Here is a 26,335-nt window from a genome sequence, read left to right on the forward strand (position 1 = left end):
ATGTGCCTACAAGACTGGAGAAACCCAAAAAGGCCAAAGCTGACAAGAAAGGTAACGTCTTCATTTTTGCCTCCCATGTCTTCCTCCCTTTGGACATTGACCTCAAACCCTGATTGCTTCTAGGCAAGTCCTCTGATTCTGCTTGTGACAGGGAAATTGTAATGGAAGTATTATATCTATACAGTGTTAACTCATTCTGCAGTTTTGCAGCTGAAAGCATTTAACCTCTTGTGTAGTTTGCTCTGGTGCTGACAGGGTTAATTCTATGCCATTATCTCTTGCAAACAGTGATAAACTAACAAGTGTCATTGCTGGTATAGAAGTTTCTCTGGGCTTTCAGCTTTGTTTCTGTGTTACAAGATATTATAGTCTGCTCAACTTTTCCCAATCTAGTCTATTATATATTTTATTTTACTTCTTGCAAAAGCCTATTATTATTAATAATATTATTATTATTATTATTATTATTATTATTATTACATCTAGATTGTACATGAGAAAAGAAAATATGGTTATTTGCAAAAGTGGCAGTAGGATGTTGAATAACATAATGTGTTTTATTCCTCCTATATCAGTTCTGTACCATAAATATTCCACAGATTTAATTTGTGAAAATCATCAGTCAAAAAATGTATTAATTTTTTATATTAAATATACTATACTTTCAATTTTATTTACAAATGTTTTCCACATAAATATAAAAAATACTATGCGAGAATCTCCCAGTGTAAAAAAAAAAAAAAAACAAACACAAAAATGTAATTTCCCATAAATGTAAAATTTTAATTTAAAACTGTTAAAACTGTGATTGCTGCTTTGTGTTGCAGGTAAAATTTACTCTTTACATATCACACTGTGCATAATTCTGTCGTTTGCACAGCTTCATGGATTTGTGCCTTCTTGGCCGATATATTCTAATCATATAAAGGATATTTGTTTTAAGAGCTTGCTGGTTTTTGTAGTCCCACAGCCACTGATTTCTAAAGTTACCTAGTTAGCACTGCCTGCGTGACTACAGATATTATTTTATTGAGTAACCAAGGTGAATAGGTTTTCAAAGGTTACATTTAATTTACACAAAAGAAGAACATTGCCTCAATTTGCTTGCTGTCACCACCAGTGGCATATATTTACCATGGAAATCCAACATTCAACTATAACTTGAAGTTAATATTTACCATTTGTCTTCTATGAGTATGCAAACAGAGCAATGTGCAATTTTCTAAATCTAATCTGAGAAATACAGGCCACAGAGTATAATGATTAAGTTTGCCTACAAAATAGGTATAGAGAGACTGAATAATCTGCAATACTAACCATATTACTATTATTATTGATGATACGCTAAGAGCTCCTGCAGAGCTATATAAAGTGAGCACTATATACAGGAATTATTACAGAATATGAATACAGTTATAATACATGGGTAGCCTATAGGAATAATGTTACCAGTGGCGTAAGTTCATCCCAGACGCCCGGAGGCAAGTTATCATTTAGTGCCCCCCTATTTCCCATATTTACAGCCCTAAATGGCGTGAATATATTGTGGGTGATGAAGGGGGTGCCCCTTCAGTGCTGGCGCCCGGTGGCAGTTGCCTCCATTGTCTCCCATACTTTTGCCCCTGAACATTACCGCTATCTACACTACCAGTGGAGGAAGCAGTGACTGGCACTAGTGATGGAACGGTGAGGGCGGTTTAGGGATTAGAATGTTGTGATTTGTCTTTCTAGAACAATAAAATAATAGAACCTAGCTTTGAAGCTACATTAATTAATTTCAACTCAAATAGCTGCTTAAATTCCCTGATATAAAAGAAATGATGACCATTCAGTATCTGGATGCAAAAAGTCCACCTTATGATTTTCCAAGTTATATAAGCCATGCACTGTAACCATTGAGAGATCAAATACAATAGCGGGCTGCCCATTAGTTATTGGCACACGTGAAGCCGTTACGTGGCATTTTTATATTGCCTGATGATTGCCATTCAGCCACAGATTTCACTTCTCAAATCCTTTATTTGTCTTTGTGATCTGCAAAAGTTCAGTATTCCCAGGGCCAAACTGACAATAATAATAGTTAATAATTGTGCGCTATAATATGTTGTTTTAAAAAGTAGCATATGTGATATATTACATTGGCTTAACTGGTTCAAAACAAGAACAGATTATGTAGAAACCTAGGTGCTCATTTCATTGGTGAAAATGCTTGCTACTAATTATATTGGTTATTATACTGTACAGACTAGATGGGTTAAAAACCGGTTTATCTGCTGACTGAGAACATTCTGTAGACAGCAATAGCACCAGTGACATTTGAAAACTATGACACAGCAGGTCAAGGAATAAAAGCATAATATTCCAAAGTGTGAAATGTTTGTAGATTTATATTCATTAACGTTGTTTTCTAAATATTGTAACAAAATTGCATAATTTTCATAGTTTTCAGTTACTGTTCATGCTCCATTATGATGTCTTCACATTTGACTCTATTGGCTTGTACATAGTGACAACAATGGTTAGGTGTAGCCAGCAAATAAAAGCTTCACAAACTGCTGTATTCAGTAATAAACATGGGACAACAAAACAATATATTTAAAACTATACAATCATACATTTTGCACAACACATAATAGCTGTGGTTCTTAAACTCGGTCCTCAGGACCCCACACAGCTCATGTTTTCCAGGTCACACAGCAGCTGCACAGGTGTAAAAGATTCACAGGTGCAGCTAATTATTTAATTTATGATTCTGTGAGGAGACCTGGAAAACATGCACTGTTTGGGGTCCTGAGGGCTGAGTTTGAAAACCCGTGCATTATAGTATACAGCAGTGGTTCTCAAACTCGGTCCTCAGGACCCCACACAGTTCAGTTTTTGCAGGTCACCCAGCAGGTGCACAGGTATATTCATTACTCACTGACACATTTTAAAAGATCTACAGGTGCAGCTAATTATTTCACTAGTAATTATGCAAGGAGACCTGCAAAACATGCACTGTTTGGGGTCCTGAGGACCGAGTTTGAGAACCTGTGGTATACAGTATAGTTAAGTATAGTTTTCTCCTAACTAGTAGAGAGGAGACTGTTTCGGGAGGCAATCGGGAAGCCGACTGCCTATATACCGGCAGCCGGCTTCCCGACTGTCTTATCCCGGCAAGGGTGAAATGCTGGGTGTCTAGATGTAGATGCCCGCATTTCCCCGACGCCAGGAGACCGGCGCCCGGCATCACAATCGTAGTGATGCCGGGTGCCGCGAGCGGACAGCCGCGGGGGGGGGGGGAGGGTTAGGTTTAGGGCTCCCGGGGGGGACTTAGGGCTAGGCACCCCCCCGGGAGGGTTAGGGTTAGGCTAGGGGGAGGGAGGGTTAGGGTTAGTCACCCCCGGGGGGGACTTAGGGTTAGGCACCCCCCCGGGGGACTTAGGTTTAGGCAGCGGGGAAGGGGGTGGTTAGGGTTAGGCACTTAGAGGGGGGATTAGGGTTAGGCACTTGGGGGGGAAGTTAGGGTTAGGCACCCCTAAGGAGGGTTAGAGTTAGGGGGGTTAGGTTAGGTTAGTGGATACTTACCTATCCACGATCGGGATTTCCAGCGCTGTCGGGCTTCCGCTGCGTCGCACTCTGCTCCTGTCGGGCTGCCGCTGACGGGAATCGAACCGCCGGCCACTGTTTCCATGTATTGCAAAGCATCATGTAATGCAGAGCGAGGCTTCATACATATATGTGTTTATTTTGCATTCGAAACAGCCTGCTAAACAAGCTTTGATGCTTATGTTCCGGAATTAATGTAAGCAGAGGGCCCTGTAAACATGCAACGTCACATAAGCGGTACAAGTGCAAATATCTGTGTTACTTGCAGTATTTGTGCATAATACAATGGAGGTCTGTGGAAACACTCATTGGGCCACATTTAGAGATCTACGCTATGATGTTTTCGCAGTTGAGTGATAATCGTCCATCTGTGCTTATGCGCAAGTCGCACTGTGCTTGCGACAAGGTACATTACCGTAGTCGCTCACAGCGACTATTTATTTTCAGTGTGATTGACAGTCTGGGAGGGTTTCAGGGAGGTAGAGGCTAAAAATACAGGCGTGTCACATCCTGGGTCTGTGATCCCATTCACAGGAAATATGGCTGCAGAGTCTCATTTCCCACAGACATTCTTCGCGACCATGGACTCACTCAGGACTGCTAACATGGAATGATCTGCGAGAGATGCTGCATTTTTGTATTTGTCTATTTATTATAGATCGCATTTTCACAGCTGTACTTAACAGTCGGTATTGCTGCTTGTCGCAGTATCACTGAGGGACCTCCTCCCCATCGTCCTGGCTACGCATGTGTGACCCGAGGTCACGCATGCGTACAGCCGCCGGGGAGATAATGTGGAGGCGGCGGAGGGATCTGCTTGGATCCCTCTTTTGCATCCACTGAACTCCTTACCATAGGAAGGAGGGGGGATCCAAGAACAAACATCGTCTGAAGATGGCGCTTGTTCTCGCAAGCAAGCTCTGAAAACTTTCAGGGTTTGCTGAATATCAGTGGTCCATTTGGGACTCCTGATGATCAGTGGCCCGGTAACTAAAATATGCGGAAACTAGCGTTTCTGCATGGTTACCGGGCCATTTATCTTAGATGAATAAACCCCTGAATGTTTTACCATGTTCATTTAACATAGGCCACCCTCCTGTGCTGTGTGTAGCGATATTGGGAGGGGGGGCTATGCAAAGCCATGAAATAAAGCTCTGTGGGGTCTAGTTACTAAGCAGTGTTAGGAGACAGAGTGAAAAGTGATAAGAAAGTGATAAGGTGCCAGTCAATCAGCTCCCACCTGCCATCTCACAGGCTATGTTTGAAAAATGACAGTTGGGAGCTGATTAGCTGGCACCTTATCACTTTCTTATCACTTTTCACTCTGTCTCCTAACACTGCTTAGCAAATAGACCCCTGTGTCTTTAAAGTATGAAATCTTGGCCACGCAAGTCCATTCAAGCAAACTGTTCACGCATGGGCTAATAATGCCGAGAGGGCCCACTGCAAATGACACTTCTCACTGTACTGTGTGAAGTAAAGTTAGCGCCACACACTCTGTTAAATAGGGACAAGCAGTGATAATCTATGTTTCGGGTGACAACACTGGAGAAAATAGTTATCACTGCTTGATTAATAGACTCCACAATGATCTTCTACAGTGAAAATGTTGAGGTGCATGAATGAAAGTGGTTCTAACACTGTTAGAAGTGACGACTACGTACAACGCCTTGTCCATGCTGTAACTAGCATTGTTTTCCAACATCTGTGTGTACAGACTCCTTACATAGCCATTGTTTTGTTTCAGAAAAGTAGTGGCTATGCCAATGTTTGTATTTTGTTCTGCCTGAGGATCCCATTATCTTGTCTATTCTGCCTATCAACAGCTGTGCACTCCTAACCCTATCCCCCTACCCCACCCCATCCCCATACTCCTCAAACAACACACATTTCAATATTTGCCTAGTGGCTGAGAAATGCAGATTGCTGATTTGCTGCGGATATGACGTGTATTGTGATTGCTGGCCACAATAATGAATGTGTCATTGCTATGTTGGTGAGGCATTAATCAACTGTAAATCAACATCTACATGCCTCAGATGTCGTATATGCTGACTGTGGTATATTTAAATTGACAAAAAAATTGATACTAAAAAAATAATATACAGTATTTCATTCCAAATTCTATAGAAGAGGAGAAACATTTTTGAAGCTACAAATATGCAGCCCACAGCTCAAATGCTTTTGTATGATTGTGTTTCTATGCATTAATGAATGGCATAGTGAGTCAGGGTGGCATCATACATCACTAATGCAGCACCCGAACTCTGGGGTCCCGCCTCAGATCACATTTGATTAATAATAAAAACAGGGTCAAGTTACTATTTTATAACAAAAAATGTATAAGAAAACCAAAACCAAACCGAATCAAAACACTTGAGGGTGGTTTTGCCATAACCAAAACAATAATATTTGAATGTGGTGTCTGGATGCTGCTGCTGGGGTGTTAGCAGTGAATGCAGGAGGAGAGAGAGTGTGTTTTGAATGATGTTACTAACGTGTTAGTAGTGAATGCAAGGGGTGGGGAGAGTGTGTATGAGTGCTGCTGGAGTGTTGGCAATGGCTGCAAGGGGAGTAGAGTGAGTCTGGGTGTTGCTGGGGTGTTGGTAGTGAATGCAGGGAGGAAAGTGAGTGGGTTCTGCAGGGGTGTTTTCAGTTAATGCATGTGAGAGGGTGTGTGTATGGATGAAGCTAGGTTTGTAGTTGTGAATGCAGGGGGGATGAGGGTGTGTGTCTTGGTGCTGCTGGGGTGTTGGCAGTAAATGCATGGGAGAGAGTGTATGTCGGGGTGCTGGGGGATTGTGTCTGGATGCTGCTGTAGTGTTGGCTGTGAATGCAGGGGGGGAGTATGTGTCTGGGTGCTTCTAGGTTGTTAGTAGTGGATGCATGGAGCCAGTGTAGGACTGGGGCATGAAGGGCCCACCGGGGTCCATGCTTAAGGGGTGTGGCCAGCCACCACAGATGCTTGGCTAACCATTAGGCAAGTCCTGGTGTAGTTTCTATAGAAGGGAACCAAGTCCCATGCTGCTCAGTGGATCTGCTCCACTAGGTATCTAGCCGTCTAATAGAGTAACAATCTATAATTTGAGGTCCGGAACCTGACACCTAGAGGATGGGGGTGGGCCCACAGGCAGTGGGGCCCACCGGGGATTTCCCCTGTACCCCTGTGGGCCAGTCCAATCCTGCATGGAGCGAAGGTGTGAGCCTGGGTGCAGGGGAGAGGGTGTGTGTCTGGGTGCTGGTGCGGTGTTGGTAATGAATGTGGTTTAGGGGAGTGTGTGTGAGTGGTGCTGGGCTCTGGGGTGTTGGTAGTGCATATGAACAGAGGGGGATGGGTGGCACACCAACAACTATCTCGCCTCCCAGCTCCTGGTATGAACTTACGATTCTGGATCAGCTATTGACTCTTGTATTTAATATTTTGCCACTAACAGAAAATCAATCCCATGTCCACAATGGCCCAGACCCTGTTAGTTTGTGTAGGGAAGGAAGAAGAGTATGATAGCCAGGGTGCCCAGCAAGTCAGAACAGTTGATAGTCTCCTCTACCTGATGTCAGACTGGCTCCCCTCCTATCCCTCTTCCTCCGTGCCCTCTGTGTAGTCCAGCCCACCTTCCATTCTGCAGCACTTGTAAAGAGAGAAGCCTTCCTCCCATAACATGTAGCTCTGCAAAGCTGCACAGCGCAGTTGATTGGACCTGGCTATTACTGAAATGAGGGAATTTATTATTGTGTGTAGCCGGTATGCAGTTAATATAATGCATATGATGAGGGTTTAATGTAATGTGTGTAGAGAGTGTTATTAATGTAATGTGGGGGTTAATTTAATATGGATTTTGTTTATTAAATGTGAAATTAGTTTTTGTGGTGTTGTCAGGGGCTACTAATATGTTGTACCAGCTTGTCATTGGATTTGTACTTTGATGGCGCAGTAACATAACATGAAGATCAACAGTTATCTCTATATATAACCTGCCTTATGAGGTCAGAGATTTTGTGCCAAATTGTTTAGATCTTGGGAAAGTCCCAGCATACCAGCTTAAATGGACCAATACCTCTGCATTGTCTCCAACCAACACAAGTCAGGGGATGTAGGATAGATCTCTTGTCATTTAGAGGGAACTGAGGCCGTGATTCAGAGATGCACGCTAATGCAATCACAGCTGCAAAAATATGCTAATGTCTCCAAAGCTTAACCGGGCATAAAGACGCCCACTGCCGCCTTCTGATATCCGTCCGACGTCGCGCACCAGCGTTAACATCAGTAACAATGACCCAGATCAGGCAGCCATGCAGCAAGTCTGACCTGTCTCAAACACTACGCTCTCCTGATAAGGAGAAGGCAATGGCTAATTTATGCACACCCATGAAACGGCATTTAAACGGTCAGACACGCCTGTGTTTGCCTAGCCAACCTCCCCCCACTACCTGACCCAAACGCTGGCTACCTGTCACCCACGTTGCAAGTGAATCCTCTTCTGCGCGAGTATTCGCAAATCATTCGCTGCACCTGCACAGTGCGGCTTGCAGGCATGTGCAATGGCTAACAATCGCTCGATCTGTGTAAATATCGGCATTGCGTACATCTCTGAATCAGGCCCTAAATACCATCTCGCACAAAGCTTTTTTGTTAAAGTTGTATTTATGGATGATACGCATATCAGATGAGCTTTCATTCCTCCAAGTTCAACTAGTTCCTAAGGTCCCTCTCCCAAGCCGTAGGAAACATTTCTAGGGGTTTATTTGTTGTGGACAGGATAGTAAGGAGATATTTCCATCCCACTTTGTTTCCTTTAAAGAAATCAATTCCACATACCAGGGGGGTATTAACTCCCTAGGTGGTCCATGTGCTTATGGCCCCCTCCTCTGAGCAGCGGGGACCCCCAAAGCTATGCATCTTACCTTGTACCGGCAAGTGTGTTCCCCTCCTCCCCCACGCCGCCATTCGGGAGAGTATAGGCTCTGGGACAAAAAACAACAACAACAAAAACTTTCTTATTAAAGCCATATTTTTCAACTGGATATAAATAGCTGCACAATTTATTATTTATTATTATTATAATTTATTTATATGGCACTGCAGCACCTTACAAAGTACATAGGCAAATAGGTTGACTTACAGTACAATACAATACAGGACATGGATAATATACATTGCTACATTTGCGACCATAACACCCAGATAAGCAACAGAGCAAAGCAAGCAAGTGTTAGGTGCCCTAGTGAGGAGTAAGAAGTAAATGAAAGTAAAGTTAGGAGAAGCACATGAGGGTAGAGGGCCCTGCTCATAAGAGCTTACATTCTATAGGGGAGGGATAGACAAACAGGTGTGACACAGATGGTGTAGGCAGGGAGAAAGGAGTATGTAGCAGCAAGTTAAGATGAGAGCTGGAAGACTTTGCTGATTGTAGAGAGGTGGAGAGTCTGATGGGAGTCTGATGGGAAGAGGGAGAGAGTTCCAAAGGTGGGGAGCAGTGCCGGCAAAATATTGGAGGCGGGAGTGGGAGGAAGTAATCAGTTGGCATGAGAGGCGGCATGCATTTGTTGAACGAAGAGGGCGGACAGGAGAGTGAAGGGACATGAGGTCAGAGATGTAAATAGGATAGGAATGGCTGAGGGCTTTGTAGTGAGTGTGAGAACCTTACATTTGGTTCTGAAAGGGAAGGGGAACCAGTGGAGAGCTTGTAGGAGAGGGGAGGCAGATGCAGAGCGTTTTGAGAGGAAGATGAGCTGAGTAGCAGCATTGAGGACAGACTGGAGAGGGGAGTGAGGGGAGTTTAAGTTGGTTTTGTCCTAATACTATAGGAGGTGTTAATAGTGTGTATTGTGAATTGTCAATATGGTCAAAAATAAACAAATATGCAGTTTCCATAAACTTTATCTTCTAATAAGTCAGACATGTTACATCATACTTGCCTACTCTCCCGATTCGGCCGGGAGCCTCTCGAAAATCGGGTGCTGCTCCCTGCCCCCCTGGAAAAGCAGGCAAGCCTCCTGGTCCCCGGCGACCCGCCTGGCAGCCCCCTGCAATTACCATATAAACCCCGGCTGCGGAGGGGCCGGTGACAAGATTCGCGTAATCGTGGCCCCGCCCCCTGCTTCACAATGCAATTTCGCCGCATTGTGAAGAGGGGGCGGGGCCGCATTTGCGCTGTCACGCCCATGCCCCGCCCCCGTTTTTGCACCACTTACCCGGCCACGCCCCCCCCTTGCTGATGAAGCCCGACGGCTACCTCCCAGAAGGAGGGAGATAAAAGTCGGCAACCCTGTGTTACATACAGCTGTATATGTCTATCTAACATAGTACATACCTCACTGTTTCTGTTCAATACAGGGGGGGGGGGGCTTCATTCTTCCTCAGCATTCAGCAAAGGTGACACAAACACAGCAGGTGCTGTCAGGCTCTCATGAATCCTCCCATGCCGCTGCTGCTGATGATCTCCTCCACGGGTCAGAGAAGCATATGATGAGCACCACCAATCAGAGCTCTGCACATGCCTCTCTGACCTTTTGTGGTGTCTCGTGGGACTTACCCAGCTCCCAGTAATGCAGTTAGGGCCTGATTCAGAGCTGGGCGCAAAGGCGATTACGTGCGCAGATTGAGCGTTTGCGATCGCCTATACGTATAAGTCGCACTGCGCATGCACAGCGTTTAACTTGCCACTACAAATGCACAGAGGAATCCATCGCAGAGTGAGTGACAGGTTGTCAGTGTTTGGGGGTGGTGACAGGGAATGGTCTGGAAAACGCAGGCGTGTCTGTCCGTTTGAACCTTGAACGCCATTTCATGGCCGTGCATAAATTAGCCACTGCCAGTGCATATGCAGTGTGGCGTATTAGACAAGCTCCAAAGGCTGCGACAGGTCTGATCCACGGCAAGGGCAAGATGGCCGCCGATGTGCCATGATGTTACAGATAGTTATGCAGGTAAGCGATGTCGTACACAGATGAGAAGGCAGCGGTGGGCGTCCTTATGCTCGGGTAAGCTTTGCAACTATTAGCATATTATCACAGCAGCGATGCTGTGATCACATTAGCGTGCGTCTCTGAATCAGGCCCTCAGTGAGCCCCTGGTGCCTATCTCAAATGTTGGAGGGGGGGTGAGCTGCCCCCTTGCCCCCCTCCTTTCTGACACCTATGGAACTATTAGATCTGTTGGACTTCACAGCTAGATTTTGGGCCTAGCACAGTGGTTCCCAAACTTTTTTGAATCACGGCGCCCTAGAGTATCAGCTTTGTTTTCACGGCACCACTAAGCCAAAAGTTTGTTATTGAGAAATTCAGAAAAAAATGTAGTAGAGTGAAGTAAATTGTGCTGACCTGTCATCCTTAGGCTCGGTTATGTGGTGGTGGACAGGTTTGCACGTCTTTTTGTCCACATATTTACATTACATTGCCCACAAATAATATGATTTGGTGCTGGACAACCAACCTGAGGCACCCCTGCAAGTGTCCAGAGGCACCCCAGGGTACCACGGCGCACAGTTCAGGAACTACTGGCCTAGCATATTTGACAATCTCTGGATGCCATCTCAGGAACAAGCCTCCAGTGGCAGACCTGTTGTAGGTCCCACCATGGGACCTCCGGGAGGGGGCAGCCAGGTCGGTCAAGCAGCGGGAGTGGTGCTGCATAGGGGGGCGTGACCAGGCATATTACCCGCTAATGGGTGCAGAGCGGGGGTGTGGCCACGGAATCGCATCATTTTGGCCCTGCCCCCACTACACAATGCCGAGATTATCTACATTGTGAAGCAGGGGGCGGTGTCCTAATGACACGATTCAGCACAAATCGCGTCATCAAGCTGCGGGGGTTTTTGTGGAAATTGCGATTGCGAGGGAGTTCAGGGAATCAGCTGCTAGTCGGGAGGCTTACCTACTTTTCCGGGCAGGGTGGGGGCTCCCGGCCGAAACGGGAGAGTAGGTAAGTATGCGCAATGCCAATGTTTGCGCATTTGAACGATTATCGGTGGTCTGTACTTGCGCCTGAGTCGCACTTTGCATGCGTTAAGTTTCATTACCGTCGTCACTCACAGTGAGGATTTATTGGCAAAGTGATTGACAAGCAGAGACTGTTTGTGGGCGGCAACAGGGGGTGGGGACTCAAACGCAGGCCTGTTGTAACTGGTTTCGGGGTGTGACTCTGCCTACTACTGCGATTCCGTACGCAGTCAAAATGGCTCCGACGTCTCATTTCCCACGCCCATTCTGTGGTAACCATAGGGTTACTCAGGCCGATCCATGACCAATGCTGCTTCACTGTACATAGTTGCTTGGATTTATGAACGCGCTGGTGGGTGTCTGCGACATTTGCATGTTTTTCCCACAGCCGCTGTGTACAAATTTGCAGCTTCGATTTCGACTACATCTCTGAATCAGGCCCTGGAGATGATAGTACATAGCTGTGACTGCACACAAAGGGCTGTATTCAGAGGCGGCTGCACGGTCTACGACCGCACGGCCGCCTCGATGTTTGTCTAGTGTGCATGCGCACGAGGGAGCCGGCTCCTTCGTGCGCATGCGTGAGACCCGCTACGACCGACAGCGCTGGTCGTAGCGGGTCTCTTTCCAAAGGGGGCGAGCTGTCGATGTTGATTGACAGCTCGCCCCGTTTGGAAGGCGGGCCGGGGGGGTGGCAGCCCAAACGGAGGCGTTCCCATGGGAACGCCTGCCGTTTGGGGGAGGCCCCACTGACATCACTAGTGATGTCAGTGGAGAGATTCCGGCTCTGACAGAGCCAGAAGCTCTCCGGGGCTTACAACAAGTGAGACCCTATCCTAGGGTCTCGTTGTAAGCCCCGATGGTCGCGATGGTCTCTGGCCATCACCCGAGCGGTCGTTAGAGCTGTGGGTGTTAACCCACAGCCTAACGACCGCAACAGAGGCGGGCGGTCAGGATGCAAGTGGCCGCCCAGTTTCTGAGCGACCGCTTGCATCCTCCGACCGCCTCTGAATGAGGCCCAAAGTCTCCACTGCAGTATCTCTGCTTATCATTTTATTTGTACTGACGCCGGCAAGATTTAAAAGCAACAAAGGGCATATTGTACTAATAGTGAAAACGACACAGAACTAATGGTTGCCAGCAGTGGGAGTACAGCTGTTACCGTACTGGATGGGGGAAACTCTGGAGTTATTCAAATATGGATACATCAGTCGATTTTTTTTTTTGTGTGTGTGTGAAATCGGCCATCTCACAGGCTGTGTTTGAAAAATGACAGTTGGGAGCTGATTGGCTGGTACCTTATCACTTTCTTATCACTTTTCTCTCTGTCTCCTAACACTGCTTAGTAAATAGACCCCTTAATCCTATTTAGCTAAGTTTAATTAGTTTTATATACTATGATAGAACAATAATACAAAAGCCTTAAGCCGCGTACACACTAGGGGCTCTATTTACTACAATCCGCATTGGTAATGCAGATTGTAGTGTGATATTACCGACTAAATTCGCATTGCGAATTCAGGCAATATCACAGGGATTTACTACAAATCCCTTGCAGGGACAGAGCTTGCGATAAAGCTCTGTCCCTGCGAATCCCCTTCGGAGCCTTATCACGGTATTTTCACAAAAAATACCGTGATTAAGTGCCCGCGCATGCGCCAACCGGCCGCCGCTGCTAGCCCCGCCCCACGGCGCTAAGCCTCGTCCCCACGATCGCGGACCCCCCTCTCCCTTAGTTACACTTACCTGCATGCTCCGGGCCTCCGGTGATGTCCTCCATGCCTCCGGTCAGGTGATCTCCCATACTGCACTGGGGCCCGATCACCTGATGACCGGGCAGCAGTGCACTGTGGGAGACCAGCTGACCGGAGGGGAGTCATCTCCGGAGGCCTGATCACCGGTCCCTGGAGTCAGGTAAGTAATTTTTTTTTTTACTATTTTTTTTTTTCTTTTCTTTACAGTAATCAGCTTGCGGTCTGTTTAGACCACACAGCTGATTACAGGGACCGACTCCCGGCTCTGCTCTCCCCATTAGAGCAGGCCAGGAGTCCGGTAACCGGGGGAGACCCTGGATAACGCCACCTCCAGGTGGCGTTATTATCACAGGGCTTTCCCCGATATTTTTTTCACATTTATTTTTAGTAACTCTGGTCGGATCACATTTCCCATTACAGTTATGGGAAATGCGATCTGCTTTACTAAAAATAAGTGATAATTAGGGCTTGGAGTAGAATTTTATGAATTCTACTCCAATTGCCCTGTAATAACTATAGGTGATACTAAAATAATGTGAAAAGGGTGTGAAAACACCCTTTTTCACTTTATTTTAGTAAAAATAATGTTAATAAATAGAGCCCTTGATGATAAGTTGGACAATTTGAACGATAATGATATTGTTATCGTTCATCGCGTCCAATATCGTCCAGTGTGTACGCGGTGAACTGCCAACAGTGCGCACTCCCGCGGGTCGTTGAAGATTATGTTCATCGCCTGAACATGAAGGTCAACCTGCCTATAACAGGTTGTGCATGCTCAGGGAGGGTGCCGGCACTGAATTATATCTTTAGTGTGTGTGCTCAATGTCATTAACAATAGTGAGCCCGGCACTGCAGGGGAAACACTAGACGATATCGCTCATGGAGCATATCGTCTAGTGTGTACGCGGCATTACAATGACAGTCAGACATGATTCTATCTTTGCTTATAACAGTATAAACCATGTCAGTAAAGTATTATTTTAAAGATGACACTTAACAACCCAGTTAAAGTTACACATAGATGTCAGCGAAACAATGGAGGAATAATAACACTGTAAAGTATTTATTGGATACCCTTTGCCCGCTATGTTTACCTATAACATTGATTTTTCTCACCTTCCCTAGAAAGCAGCACAGCTCACGGTCAGTCAGATGATGCTGTGTCTGTCTTTGCTGTTTACGCTGTATGTGGGAGTCGCCAGTGGTCGATGTTCCAGGCTGCGCTCCAGGGAGATGCTGTGCGGATCGGAACTGGTGGACATGCTGCAATTCATCTGTGGCACTAGAGGCTTCTATGTCAGTATGTATCCCATTACCCAGGCTACGCTGCTTTTATTCTGGAGTCTGAAAACCAAGGCTCTTCTGTGGCTCTCAGTAATGAATCATGGGACATGTAGTTTGTGTCGCCAGTAGCGCATCTAGGGCCCAGGCACCCCTGGCCATGTGAAGGACCTGCTTAGCCGCATCACAATATCATGAAGTCCTATCCGCTGTACTTCTAGGCCCAAACTTGATCCTCTTAAGGTGCCCTAACTCTCTAGGTTTTAAGGATAACCATACTTGTCTGTACTGCCATCTGTACTCAACCATAGATATCCTTAAAACTTGAACCCTTAGGGTGCCTTGATGACCCAGTTTGGGAACGTCTGTTCTAGGCCACAACAACATGGAGGCTCTGGCTAGTAGATAGGACCCACAGTCAAGGCTGGGGTAATTTGCAGAGAACCATCCCTTGGCTTCATGGTTAATATTTGCTAAGCCAGGTGTCGACCCCCTTGACCAGTGTCCCTGTCAAGTGCCACCTGGGCCAACTAGTTATAATGGCCCTGCCTGTCACCCACCCACAATAAAGGCATCCATTTTGTGGGCTCAATCAATATCCTTGGATTCTGCATTCTTGAGAATATAGAAACTGGTGACATCTTTGAGGCATGAGGGTGAGATTATGTTAAAGAGTGAGCATATGCTTTTTAACAATGGTTCTTCTCCCAGTCATGGGGCTTATAAATGAGAGAAAAGTGGTGACGCCATCTTGGAGCATGGGCCCACCATAAGAGTTCAGGTCTTTCTTACACAAAATGGTATCTCTAGCCATAATTAGTAAAGGATGAGAGTTACTGATCCAATTCAAATTTGTTTATTGAGGGTCAAAACTGAAAGACATACTTATTTTTTCAGCCTTACTAGCGCATGTCTCCCAGCTGTTCTGATTTAGGCGGGACAGACCTGGTGTCAGAGGACATTCAATGCAGTTAGGACGACCTTTGTCCTAACTGCATTGAATGTTAGGCAGTATGTCCTGCTCCACATGGTGCTGTAAGGAGAAGGTAGGTTTTCAGAGTTGCTAGACATGACCTCAGGGACATTGCACCCTCCCACATGCCCACTGTTGTGTGCAGCCACTTAGTAGGCTAAAACAAAATGAATCTGAGAAGAACCAATTAAAAACGACTACTTCTGACTTCATGCCTTGGTGATGTCATCGATCTATAATAATGGGGACACACTTGGCTATGCCATGAATGTTAGTAGAACCCGGTGTATTGGGGCAGATGTATGAAGCTCAGGGAAGTGATAAAGTGGAGAGTGATAAACGACCAACCAATCAGCTCCCAACTGTAATTTTTCAAACACAGCCTGTAACATGACAGTTGGGAGCTGATTGGTTTGTCGTTTATCACTCTCCAGTTTATCACTTTCCAGAGCTTCATACATCTGCCCCATTAGGCATAAGTTGTAAACTGGCTGGAGAATTTTCCTATGTTGTACAGTGTCATTTGCTTTTTTTTTCATTTCCGTTTCAGGTAAACCTGGCGCCATTCGCAGCAGATCCCGACCTGGTATAGTGGATGAGTGCTGCTACTGTGGCTGCAGTTTTCTTATACTGGAATCTTACTGTGCTGCTCCAATTACTAACACCACCGGCAGAGAAGGTCAGTTTACAGCAGTATAATGGCGCATTGTGGTTTGGTCACCGAAACTCCATAAGCAAAAATAGGTGAAAAAGTTTCTCCACCAAAAGGCAGGAGAAAAGAAGTGCAAAATCCCTATTTTTGAGTAAAAAATAGTGGGGACTTGGTTCAGAACCTTTTGGGCACCCCCCATAATGACTAATTAGAAGAAAAAAAATTATAAATGCACCCTAAAAAAAGCCATGTCATTTTTGAGGTGAAAATGCAAAAAGTGTTTGAAAATTGGGCTAAAGTATAGGTGTTTTGGGGTGCTGTGTAGATGGGACAGGTGGTTTTAGGATTGCAGGAGGCTGCAGCAGGTGTATTTTTATTTAATTTTTTCTGCACTTTACAAACCCCAAAATATACTAGTATCCATTTACATGTACCCCTAATTTAACTACAGCAATTATTTTTCATAAAATATGCATATAACAGCCCTTTGACTCAAAATTAGATCCCTAATTACTTTTATTAAGGCTAATAATACACTGCAATATTGATTCCCCGGGTGAGTTCAGCATTATTGGGTGTACAGACTGATTTCCCCCCAAAAAACTGACCTTTTCGCCAGTTCCAAGTTTTTCGCTGCCTTCGCCCATATGTGTTTTCGTCTGTTTTACAATTGAAATGGGGCAAAAAGTGGGTGCACTCATTGAGTAACTTCGCCTCAAAAAAAGGTAAATGAGGCAAAAATATTGCGCTTATCGCCAATCGCAGCTTTTCGCCTCTAATTGAATTCGGCCCTTAGGCGGGAAGTCTCCATTATTCTGTGCATGAATGACCAGGCGTGTTCTGTGCTTTCTTACCAACAGACGTTTTATATTATTATTATTATTATTATTATCCTTTATTTATATGGTGCCACAAGGAATCGGCAACTCCTTACAAAGTACATAAACAAAAACAGTATGAACAAAACAAGACTTACAGTACAGAACATTGCAGGACATGGACAAGGTTTATAAACATTACTGCAGCAGCTGTCATAGTACCTAAATACACAGCAGGGCAACACAACCTAAGGGGATGGTGCCATGATAGGTAATGGAAAGTAGATGTTGGTATAAGTGAGAGAAGATAGAACACATGTGGGAAGAGGACCCTGATCGTGAGAGCTTACAATCTAATCTCTCCAGGCAGACACTCCCCAAAATGTTTGATATGGAGTGCTGATTCAGTCAGAAAGAAATATGGAAAAATTACTACATAATGTATATGCAAAAAAGTAACGTTTTATTGTGGTGATAATGAAACCGCACCCTCTTTCTGCTCATTTACATAACATGAGGAAGTGACAGGGAAAACTGGTTGTATAATGGTTGTACATGTATAATGATAAAGACAGATACTCATAAGGACAAATTAGGGCAAATCTTTAATTTCTCCATTTATGTACAGTATAACATTGCTCAGTCAGGGGCATATTTATAATGGGTCCAGGAGGGGCCCTGCACCGCACACCCTGCACCCATCCTTTTCCCCCCCATTACTTACCTTTCCAAAGTCCCACGGAGTAGCGCTACACAAAATGGCAAAAATGGCCGCCGCTGCCATTTTCCCAGTGTTTTGCGCATACGCAGTAGGAAATCACCGGGAAAATGGCTGCCATACACCATTTTCTCGGTGATCTGCGCATGCATAGAAGACTCCAGGAACAGACTAGTGTCTGGAATCTACTGCTGCTGTGAGTTCGCTGCTGGTAGCTGGGGAGAGAGGTGGGGGCCCCGGATGGGGAGTGAACACGGGCCCCCTCCTCTCTTAATACGCCCCTGTGTTCAGTATATGTGTTATCGTTAACCCTTTAATAAAAAGTGCCCCCACTCCTATTACATGCTTTGTTCACAGCTCAGAATTCAGCAATGCCATGAAGACTACTGACAGATATATAAATAAGCTTATTACTAAAGCCTAGATAAAAGTTTGTTACATATAAGAGGCCACAAACACAACTAATCCAAAAATCCAATTCCGGGCCGATTGAACAGATTTTTATTAGACCTGCTGGAACAGCTATTTTGCCGGTGACCCCCGTAGACATGCCAACTGCATTCATGGGCCAAATGGTAGCTCTGATTGGACCCCAAGACCCAGTTTGGTAACGACATTGTACATACAGATGGAGTATAATTCTTCAGATGGAGTATTATTCTGCACACCCAATCTTGCCGAACTATATATGCGGCACGTCAGTACATATGCGATGAGCTTGTGCCTGTCACAGACAAAAAAGTATGCCAGTTCACAGAGCGCATTTTGCGTGTTCTCACATTCCGCATGCTCTAGAACTGAGAATATACAGAGTAACTGGATTGTAATCGGGCGTTTACTTCCAACACAGGCAAAGTTAGCGCCGCGCTAAGAAGGAAAACAACATGCGGCCGGCACTTAAGTGGGATTTCTGCTCGCACCTCAGAGATCCTGTAATCTGACTTAACAGCATGGTCAATGGAATAGCTCCAGGAACTCATTCCCGGGGCAATTCAGCATCGTGCTGAACTGAATCTCTCCCAAAGCAGTGGCCTCAGAAGGGGGGTGCGGGCCGCACCCGGGAGTCACGCGCCGAGGGGTGACACCAAGGTGCAGACTGACACTCTCCCACAGTGACAGGAGCCGAGTGCTGCACTGTAGTATTAAGTGCAGCACCCGGCTCCTGACACTGTGAGGGAGCCGGCACTGTAACACAATGCATTCAGCACCCCCTGCACCCCCTCCCAGTAATATAAAAAAAAACAAGAGATATGGTAAGAACTTACCTTTGTTATCTCTGTTTCTACGAAGTCCATAGGGTCCACAGGGTTGACCTTGGGGTATAGCTGGATCTGGATCCACGGGCACCACGCAGTTAAAGCTTTGCTGCTCCCAGGATGCACTTGGGTCCGTCCTCCTCTATACCCCGCCCCGGCCACAGGCACCTCAGTTGGTAAGCAGCTAAGGCCGGAGGAGGAGACTAAACAGAGAGAAGGAAGACTGGAACACACAAGAAACCATACTCACAGAAATGGGAGACGGAAAACCGGTGACCAGCCACACAGCCCATTTGAAGCCAGGTGCGTCAGGGCGGGCGCCCTGTGGACCCTATGGACTTCGTAGAAACAGAGATAACAAAGGTAAGTTCTTACCATATCTCTTGTTTTCTACTTCAGGGTCCATAGGGGGTCCACAGGGTTGACCTTGGGGATGTCCCAAAGCAGTTCAACTAAGGGCGGGGACGCTCCTGTGCTGAAAGGAGTACCCGGCGCCCAAAGGATGCATCCTGAGAGGCGAAGGTGTCAAACGCATAAAACCTTAAAAACGTCTGAATTGAAGACCAAGTAGCCGCCTTACACAGCTGAACAGCGGAGGCGCCACGTCTAGCAGCCCAAGAGGGACCCACAGAACGAGTGGAATGAGCCTTAACAGAGGCTGGCACAGGTAAACCCTCCTGCGCATAAGCCTCACAAATAACTGAACGAAGCCAACGGGCTAACGTTTGCTTGTTGGCAGGCCAACCCCTCTTGTGAAAACCGAAGAGGACAAACAAAGAATCCGACTTCCTAACCGAAGCAGTCCGGTCCACATAGATTCTAAGTGCCCGGACCACATCCAAGGAAGCCTCACCAGCAGAAAGATCAGGTGACTGAAAAGCTGGCACAACAAGTTCCTGATTAATGTGGAACTTTGAAACCACTTTGGGCAAAAACTCAGGACGCGTGCGGAGCACTGCCCTGTCCTGGTGAAAAATCAGAAAAGGAGGGCGACAGGAAAGCGCCCCCAATTCTGAAACCCTCCTGGCCGAAGCAATTGCCAGGAGAAAAATGGTCTTAAACGTCAGCCACTTGAGCTCCACCGACTCAAGCGGCTCAAAAGGAGGACCCTGCAAGACCCTCAGTACCACCGTCAAGTCCCACGGAGCCACCGGAGGCACGAAGGGAGGCTGGATCCTGAGAACACCTTGGAAAAAGGTGTAAACATCTGGCAGTGTAGCAATCCGTCGCTGAAACCACACGGACAAAGCAGACACATGAACCTTCAGAGAGGCCAGGCGTAAGCCGAGGTCCAAACCCGATTGAAGAAATTCCAAGATTCTGGAAACCTGGAACACCTGCGGATCATAGTTTCTGGATTCACACCACTGAAAATAAGTGCGCCACACCCTGTGGTAAATCCGCGCGGAAGCAGGCTTGCGTGCCCTAAGCATGGTACCAATCACTGAACTGGAGAAACCCCTAGACCTCAAGACGGCTGTCTCAAGAGCCACGCCGTCAAAGACAGCCGACCCAGATCCGGGTAAAGGCAGGGCCCCTGAGACAACAGGTCCCGACGCTGAGGAAGAAGGTACGGAGCGTCGATGGAGAGGCACCTCAGATCGGAGTACCAAGGACGTCTGGGCCACGCCGGAGCCACCAGCACGAGCGTGCCGCCGTCCTGCTTGAATTTCCGCAGAACCCGAGGAAGTAAGGATATCGGAGGAAACAGATACGCCAGGTGAAACGTCCATTTCACCGACAGAGCGTCTACCAGACAGGCGCCTGCGTCTCTTGTCCTTGACCCGTAAACGGGCAACTTGTGATTGTGACGGGAGGCCATCAAGTCCAGCTCCGGCAGCCCCCACCTGTCCACGAGTAGCTGAAACACCTCTGGGTGAAGCGACCATTCCCCGGGATGCACATCGTGACGGCTGAGGAAGTCCGCCTCCCAATTGAGGACTCCGGGAATGAAGACTGCCGAGATCGCTGGAACGTGACACTCCGCCCAAGCAAGAATGCGAGACACCTCCGACATTGCTGCCCGACTGCGAGTTCCCCCTTGGTGGTTGATGTACGCCACCGTGGTGGCGTTGTCGGACTGCACCTGAACCGCCCTTCCGTGAAGAGCGGGGCCGGACGACTGCAGGGCCCTGTACACAGCCTGCAGTTCCAGGATGTTGATGGGGAGAAGTGCTTCTTCCGTGGACCAACGACCCTGAAGCAATAATGAGCCGGTCACTGCCCCCCAACCCCGAAGACTGGCATCCGTCGTGAGTAGGACCCAGTCCGGGATCCAAAAGGGGCGCCCCTCGACCAGATGCGCCGTCTGAAGCCACCAAGCCAAAGACTGCCGAACCTCCGCGGACAACACCAGCATCTGAGAGCGGACCCGGTGAGGTAACCCGTTCCATTCCGATAGAATCAGCCCCTGCAGGGGCCGGGAATGAAACTGGGCAAATTCCACCATGTCGAATGTCGACACCATGGACCCCAGAACTCTCATAGCTGAATGGACCGACAGGCGGCAACTGCTCAGGCAACTGTGTATCCGCAGCTGCAGGGAGGAGACCTTCTCTGGAGTCAGGAAAATCCGCTGCTGACGAGAATCCAGCAGGGCTCCCAAATGAGCCATCCGCTGTGATGGAATCAGGGAGGACTTCTTCCAGTTTATCAACCACCCGTGTGCTTGAAGACAAGCAATGGTCAGGTGGAGATGTCGAAGAAGCACCTCCGGGGAGCTCGCCAGCAGCAGAAGATCGTCCAGGTACGGCAACAGACGTAGACCCTGACCCCGAAGGTGGGCAGCCATAACCGCCATCACCTTGGTGAACACCCTCGGAGCCGTGGAAAGGCCAAAAGGCAACGCCCGAAATTGGTAGTGATGGTTCAGGATAGCAAACCTCAGATACCGCTGATGTGCCGGTGCTATGGGCACATGGAGATAGGCGTCCTGGATATCGAGGGAGACCATATAATCCCCGGGTTCCATCGTCAGAATGATGGAACGTAACGTTTCCATCCTGAACCTGGGAACTCTGAGGTATCTGTTCAGAGACTTCAAATTCAGGATAGGGCGATGAGAACCATTGGGTTTCTGTACCAGAAACAGAGTAGAATAGTACCCCGTCCCGCGCTGAGACTGCGGAACGGGAACAATGACCCCTGCTTGTAGCAAGGATTCTATAGCTACCTGAATCTGACCAGCTTTGGTCTTGTCCAGAGAAGGACTCGTACAGAAAAACTGGTGGGGCGGCCTGAACCGAAAAGACAGGGCGTACCCCTGAGAGACTACTTCTCGAACCCAGGCATCCGTGGTGGTATTGTGCCAACACTGGGCGAATTGGAGAAGTCGGCCTCCCACTCTGGGGTCCCCCAGAGAGAGGCCCGTCCCATCAGGCAGCAGGCTTATCCTCCTGCTTGGAAGAAGGGCGCCGAGCACTCCATGCCTGCTTCTTGGGCTTGGGTGCGGCCTTGGTCGCCGAATGTCTCGGGAAGGACTGGCCCTTGGCCTTACCCTGAACCCGAAAGGACCGAAAGGCAGAGCTCCTCACTTTAGCCGGCGCAGAGGCCGAAGGGAGAAAAGCCGACTTGGACTTAGCCAAAGTATCCACTATTCTGTCCAAATCCGGACCAAATAGTAAATCACCATTAAAAGGCAAGGCCTCCAGACCCTTTTTTGAATCTGCATCAGCCCTCCAGGACCTCAGCCACAGGGAGCGCCGAGCAGACACCGCTGCAGCCGACACCCTAGAAGTGAGCAGGCTGGCATCCAAAGACGCTTCCCCAATATAGGAAGCTGCATCCCGCATCTGTCCCACTAACGCTCTCTGGATATCCGGAGCCTCATCAGGAAAGGTATCCTCCAAGGCATTGGCCCATGCCTCAATGGCTTTAGCCACCCAGGAGATAGCCATGGACGGGCGAGCCACCGCCCCGGAAAGAGAATAAATGGACTTTAAACAAGTCTCCACCTTCCTGTCCGTGGGATCCTTCAAAGAGGAGATAGACGGCAATGGCAGCGTCGCGCTTTTGATCAAGCGGGTAACGTGGGAATCCACCGCCGGCGGAGTTTCCCATTTCCTGCAATGAGCTTCAGGAAAAGGATAGTTCGCCGCCAACCTCTTCTGTGGATGGAACCTCTTACTAGGTAATTGCCAGGCCGCCGCCATATGATCCGATAATTGATCAGACAGGGGGAACACAGTTGAAGTCACCTTGGCCTTTTTAAAATTAGGAAACTTCGACCTAGGAGCCGGCGCATCATCCTCAACATGTAGGATAGCCCGCACCGCCCTAACTAAGGCTGGAACATTAATGGAGGACTTAGCTTCCACCTCCTGCCCCATGACATCAGAGTCAGAGTCCTCATGGATTTCTCCATCATCTGAGGACACTTCCGAGTCCGACAACTGCGCAGCTAGTGAACTCACAACCGGACGTTTAGACACCCTTGGTGGCACATCACCTTGCAACATGGACTGAAACGCCGAGGATGAAGCCGCCAGACTCTGTACGGAGCTGGATAGAACATCCACCCAAGGCGGAGGAGCCGTCGGAGCAAAACTCTGCAAAGGCACTACAGACTGACGCGTCCCTGGGGAAGACTGCACATACACAGGCAGTCCCGAGTAAGGACCCACAGTCTGGGCCCCGGGGGAAGACCGCAACATTTGTGGAACCCTCGGGGAATGGGGGATGGTGGGCTGCGGTAACGCCCTAGAAGGGACCGCTGATGGGACCGATAACCGGTCCGCAATAGACGCCAGCACCTGTGAAAACATCGCCCAAGGAGGGTCCTGTGATACAGGGGGGTTGGAGGGGTCCGGTACCAGCTGGCACCGCCCGCACAGACCATCCTGAGATAAGTCCTCCCCATCAACTCCAGCAGCACAACGTCTGCAGGAAAATAGCACAGGAGCCACAGAGCGCTCAGTCTCCTCATCAGACATGATACCGTAAATCACAAGAAATACGTATCACCAGAGGAATTACGGTTTTAACACCCGCGCACTCACCAGTATGCGACACAACAGCCCAGATATGGTACTGTGTAGCACACAACGGTATGTGACTGACCCCACAAATACGTGTTTTATATAAGTGAGGGTCTCAGAAAAACGCCCTTCCCCCACACACCTGCCGGGCCGTAGGAGAAGGAAAGGGATAGTTATAAGCTGACAGTAAGGAGAATAAGTCACAGACAGGCAGCACTAGCAATAGTCACATACAATGCAGAAAAGTTATACTCACTGCACCTTCCGCTACAATCAACCGCCCAGATTCAGTGTCTGGGAGGGCTATAGCGCTGTGTACACTGTCCTTTAGCAGGGGAGAGGTACACAGGGGGACCGGTCCACTTGATACCGCCTGGGAGTCTGCGATGTGCCAGTAAAGATGGCCGCCGGAGACCTCAGAGGAGGAGTGGCCGAGAGATAAGAGCAGCTCAGCGACGCCAGACTGCTTGTTGAAAGGCGCGCTGAGCTGAGGGGAGGAGCCGCTAGACAGGGAAGGCTGCCTCCCCTGGCTAGCAATTAACCCCCGGGTTGCCGGTCCCGCTACCAGCCTGATACCCTGGTGGTCTAGCGGACACGCGGGGTATTCCTCAATTGAGGGGGAGCCCGCCGCCGCCGCTAGCGCCTCCGGTCTGTCCCCAGAGACCGGAGGCTCCTGACTGCATTGAAGTATCCGCGGGCCGCCGCACGCGGCGACCCGCGGCTTACCTGATCCCCGTCGCGTCCGGCAGCAGTCAAGGGAGTCCCCAGAGCCCGGCTAGTACAGGCTCTGGGGTCCCGCCGCGATCCCCAGCGCTGTACTGGCGTCGCGGCGCCAGCGGGGAGAAGGAGCGGCAGCGTGGACGTCCTAAAGGACAGTCTGATGCTGCCGCTCTAACAGTGTAAAAAAAGTAGAAAAAAATAAAAAATTTCTCTTTTAAAATAAAGTTTAGGGGCTGCTCCTGCAGCCCCACTGCGACAGGGTGACCCGACTCCGGCCGGGCACCAACTAAAACTGAGGTGCCTGTGGCCGGGGCGGGGTATAGAGGAGGACGGACCCAAGTGCATCCTGGGAGCAGCAAAGCTTTAACTGCGTGGTGCCCGTGGATCCAGATCCAGCTATACCCCAAGGTCAACCCTGTGGACCCCCTATGGACCCTGAAGTAGAAAGGGACGAGAGGGATCGGGTGTGCGAGGCCACGCCCCCTTTGCATAAGGCCACGCCCCCTTTTTGGGGCACGTGCGGCTGCGCTCACAACGTCCCACCCCGCACCGGGTGACACCGCGAGGAGGGATGCCACTGCCCCAAAGAGTGTATAATAGAATTATATAAAGAAAGGATACCTTGGAAGGAAGCGCTACTAATGCAATAATACACTTTTATCTTCCATTTAATGTTGTAAAATTGTATAAAATAGTACCCTCTTTGTATGGCAGGACTTTGATGGTGGGCAGTCAGGAGTCATGGCCAGGGGATACCCTTTCTGATGTGCCCGAATATAATTAATACTTTATGAAAGTGTTCTGACCCAGGTAGTGACTAAACAGTGTATTCCAGGATATATCTATGCTATTTGTGTAATCTACAGCAATAATATAACACAGATTTCATTAATTTACACTTTCTCTCTATAGCAACTTAAAAATGTGCGATGTATAAAGTTTGAATTCTTCTCAGAATTTAAGAATGATGTCATATAAAATGACATTTTACAATGTTGGGCTTGTTTGGTTCTAGATAACATTATCCAGGCTAATCTCAATCTGTGATGTGGGAGGATGCACTTATCAATCAAGCCATGTCTGTGTGAAGTCCTCTAATAACGATAAAAAACTTTTTGATTGATAATTCTAATAATATTAAGCTTTAACAAACCTATTCTTTTTTATTTTTGGCAGAACAAAGAACATAGGGTCCAGGTTGTCTAACTTGAGCTTGAAAATGATTCCAGGATGATCACCGAAATCCAGTTAGAGACTTTTGCCATCATGGAAAAGTGCAATAAATGGGAATAAATCTTATAAAATGAAGGAAAAAGAAAATTCCCAAGATGAAGCTGTGTTGGCCATAATACAATGCTGCCGACAGCAATCTGCGAATATATTCTAATGGTGTATGCACGTGAGATATGAATGCTTATTACCAGTTATTCAGCAGCCTGTACACCATTAATATTCTGCACCTAATGTAAGACGGGGAAGAGACATGGAAGGTGGTCATTCCATTCCATTGTAACGTTAGAAGCTACACACTGACTTTCAGCCACCCTTTCTTTACCTTCTACCGTTATTCCCGCCTATTCCCCTATTCCTACCTTCGTACGTTTGACAGGTTTCATTAAATTAGATTTTCCCTAACAGTATCATAACTTGTTAATAAA

The 26,335-nt window shown here is 47.7% G+C and overlaps 1 protein-coding gene across 1 annotated transcript; it reads left to right on the forward strand.

Annotated features, from left to right (window-relative positions):
- Window positions 1–25,979, forward strand: LOC148535478 (insulin-like growth factor 3.L). The gene is made up of 4 exons (XM_088462652.1): window positions 1–51; window positions 14,409–14,583; window positions 16,088–16,216; window positions 25,854–25,979. Exons 1-4 carry the CDS (start codon window positions 1–3, stop codon window positions 25,865–25,867), a joined length of 369 nt encoding a protein of 122 aa, XP_088318778.1. The 3' UTR covers window positions 25,868–25,979.
- The last annotated feature ends 356 nt before the right edge of the window (window positions 25,980–26,335 follow it).

This window comes from Taudactylus pleione, unplaced genomic scaffold, assembly GCF_031769625.1.
Source record: "Taudactylus pleione unplaced genomic scaffold, aTauple2 ptg000051l, whole genome shotgun sequence".
NCBI lineage: Eukaryota > Metazoa > Chordata > Amphibia > Anura > Myobatrachidae > Taudactylus > Taudactylus pleione.

Excerpts from the sequence above, each read along its gene's own strand:
- LOC148535478 (XM_088462652.1), top strand. The coding sequence starts at position 1 with ATGTGCCTACAAGACTGGAGAAACCCAAAAAGGCCAAAGCTGACAAGA. Across the intron at positions 52-14,408 it reads GGCCAAAGCTGACAAGAAAG|AAAGCAGCACAGCTCACGGT; the intron begins GTAACGTCTTCA and ends CACCTTCCCTAG. Across the intron at positions 14,584-16,087 it reads CACTAGAGGCTTCTATGTCA|GTAAACCTGGCGCCATTCGC; the intron begins GTATGTATCCCA and ends TTTCCGTTTCAG.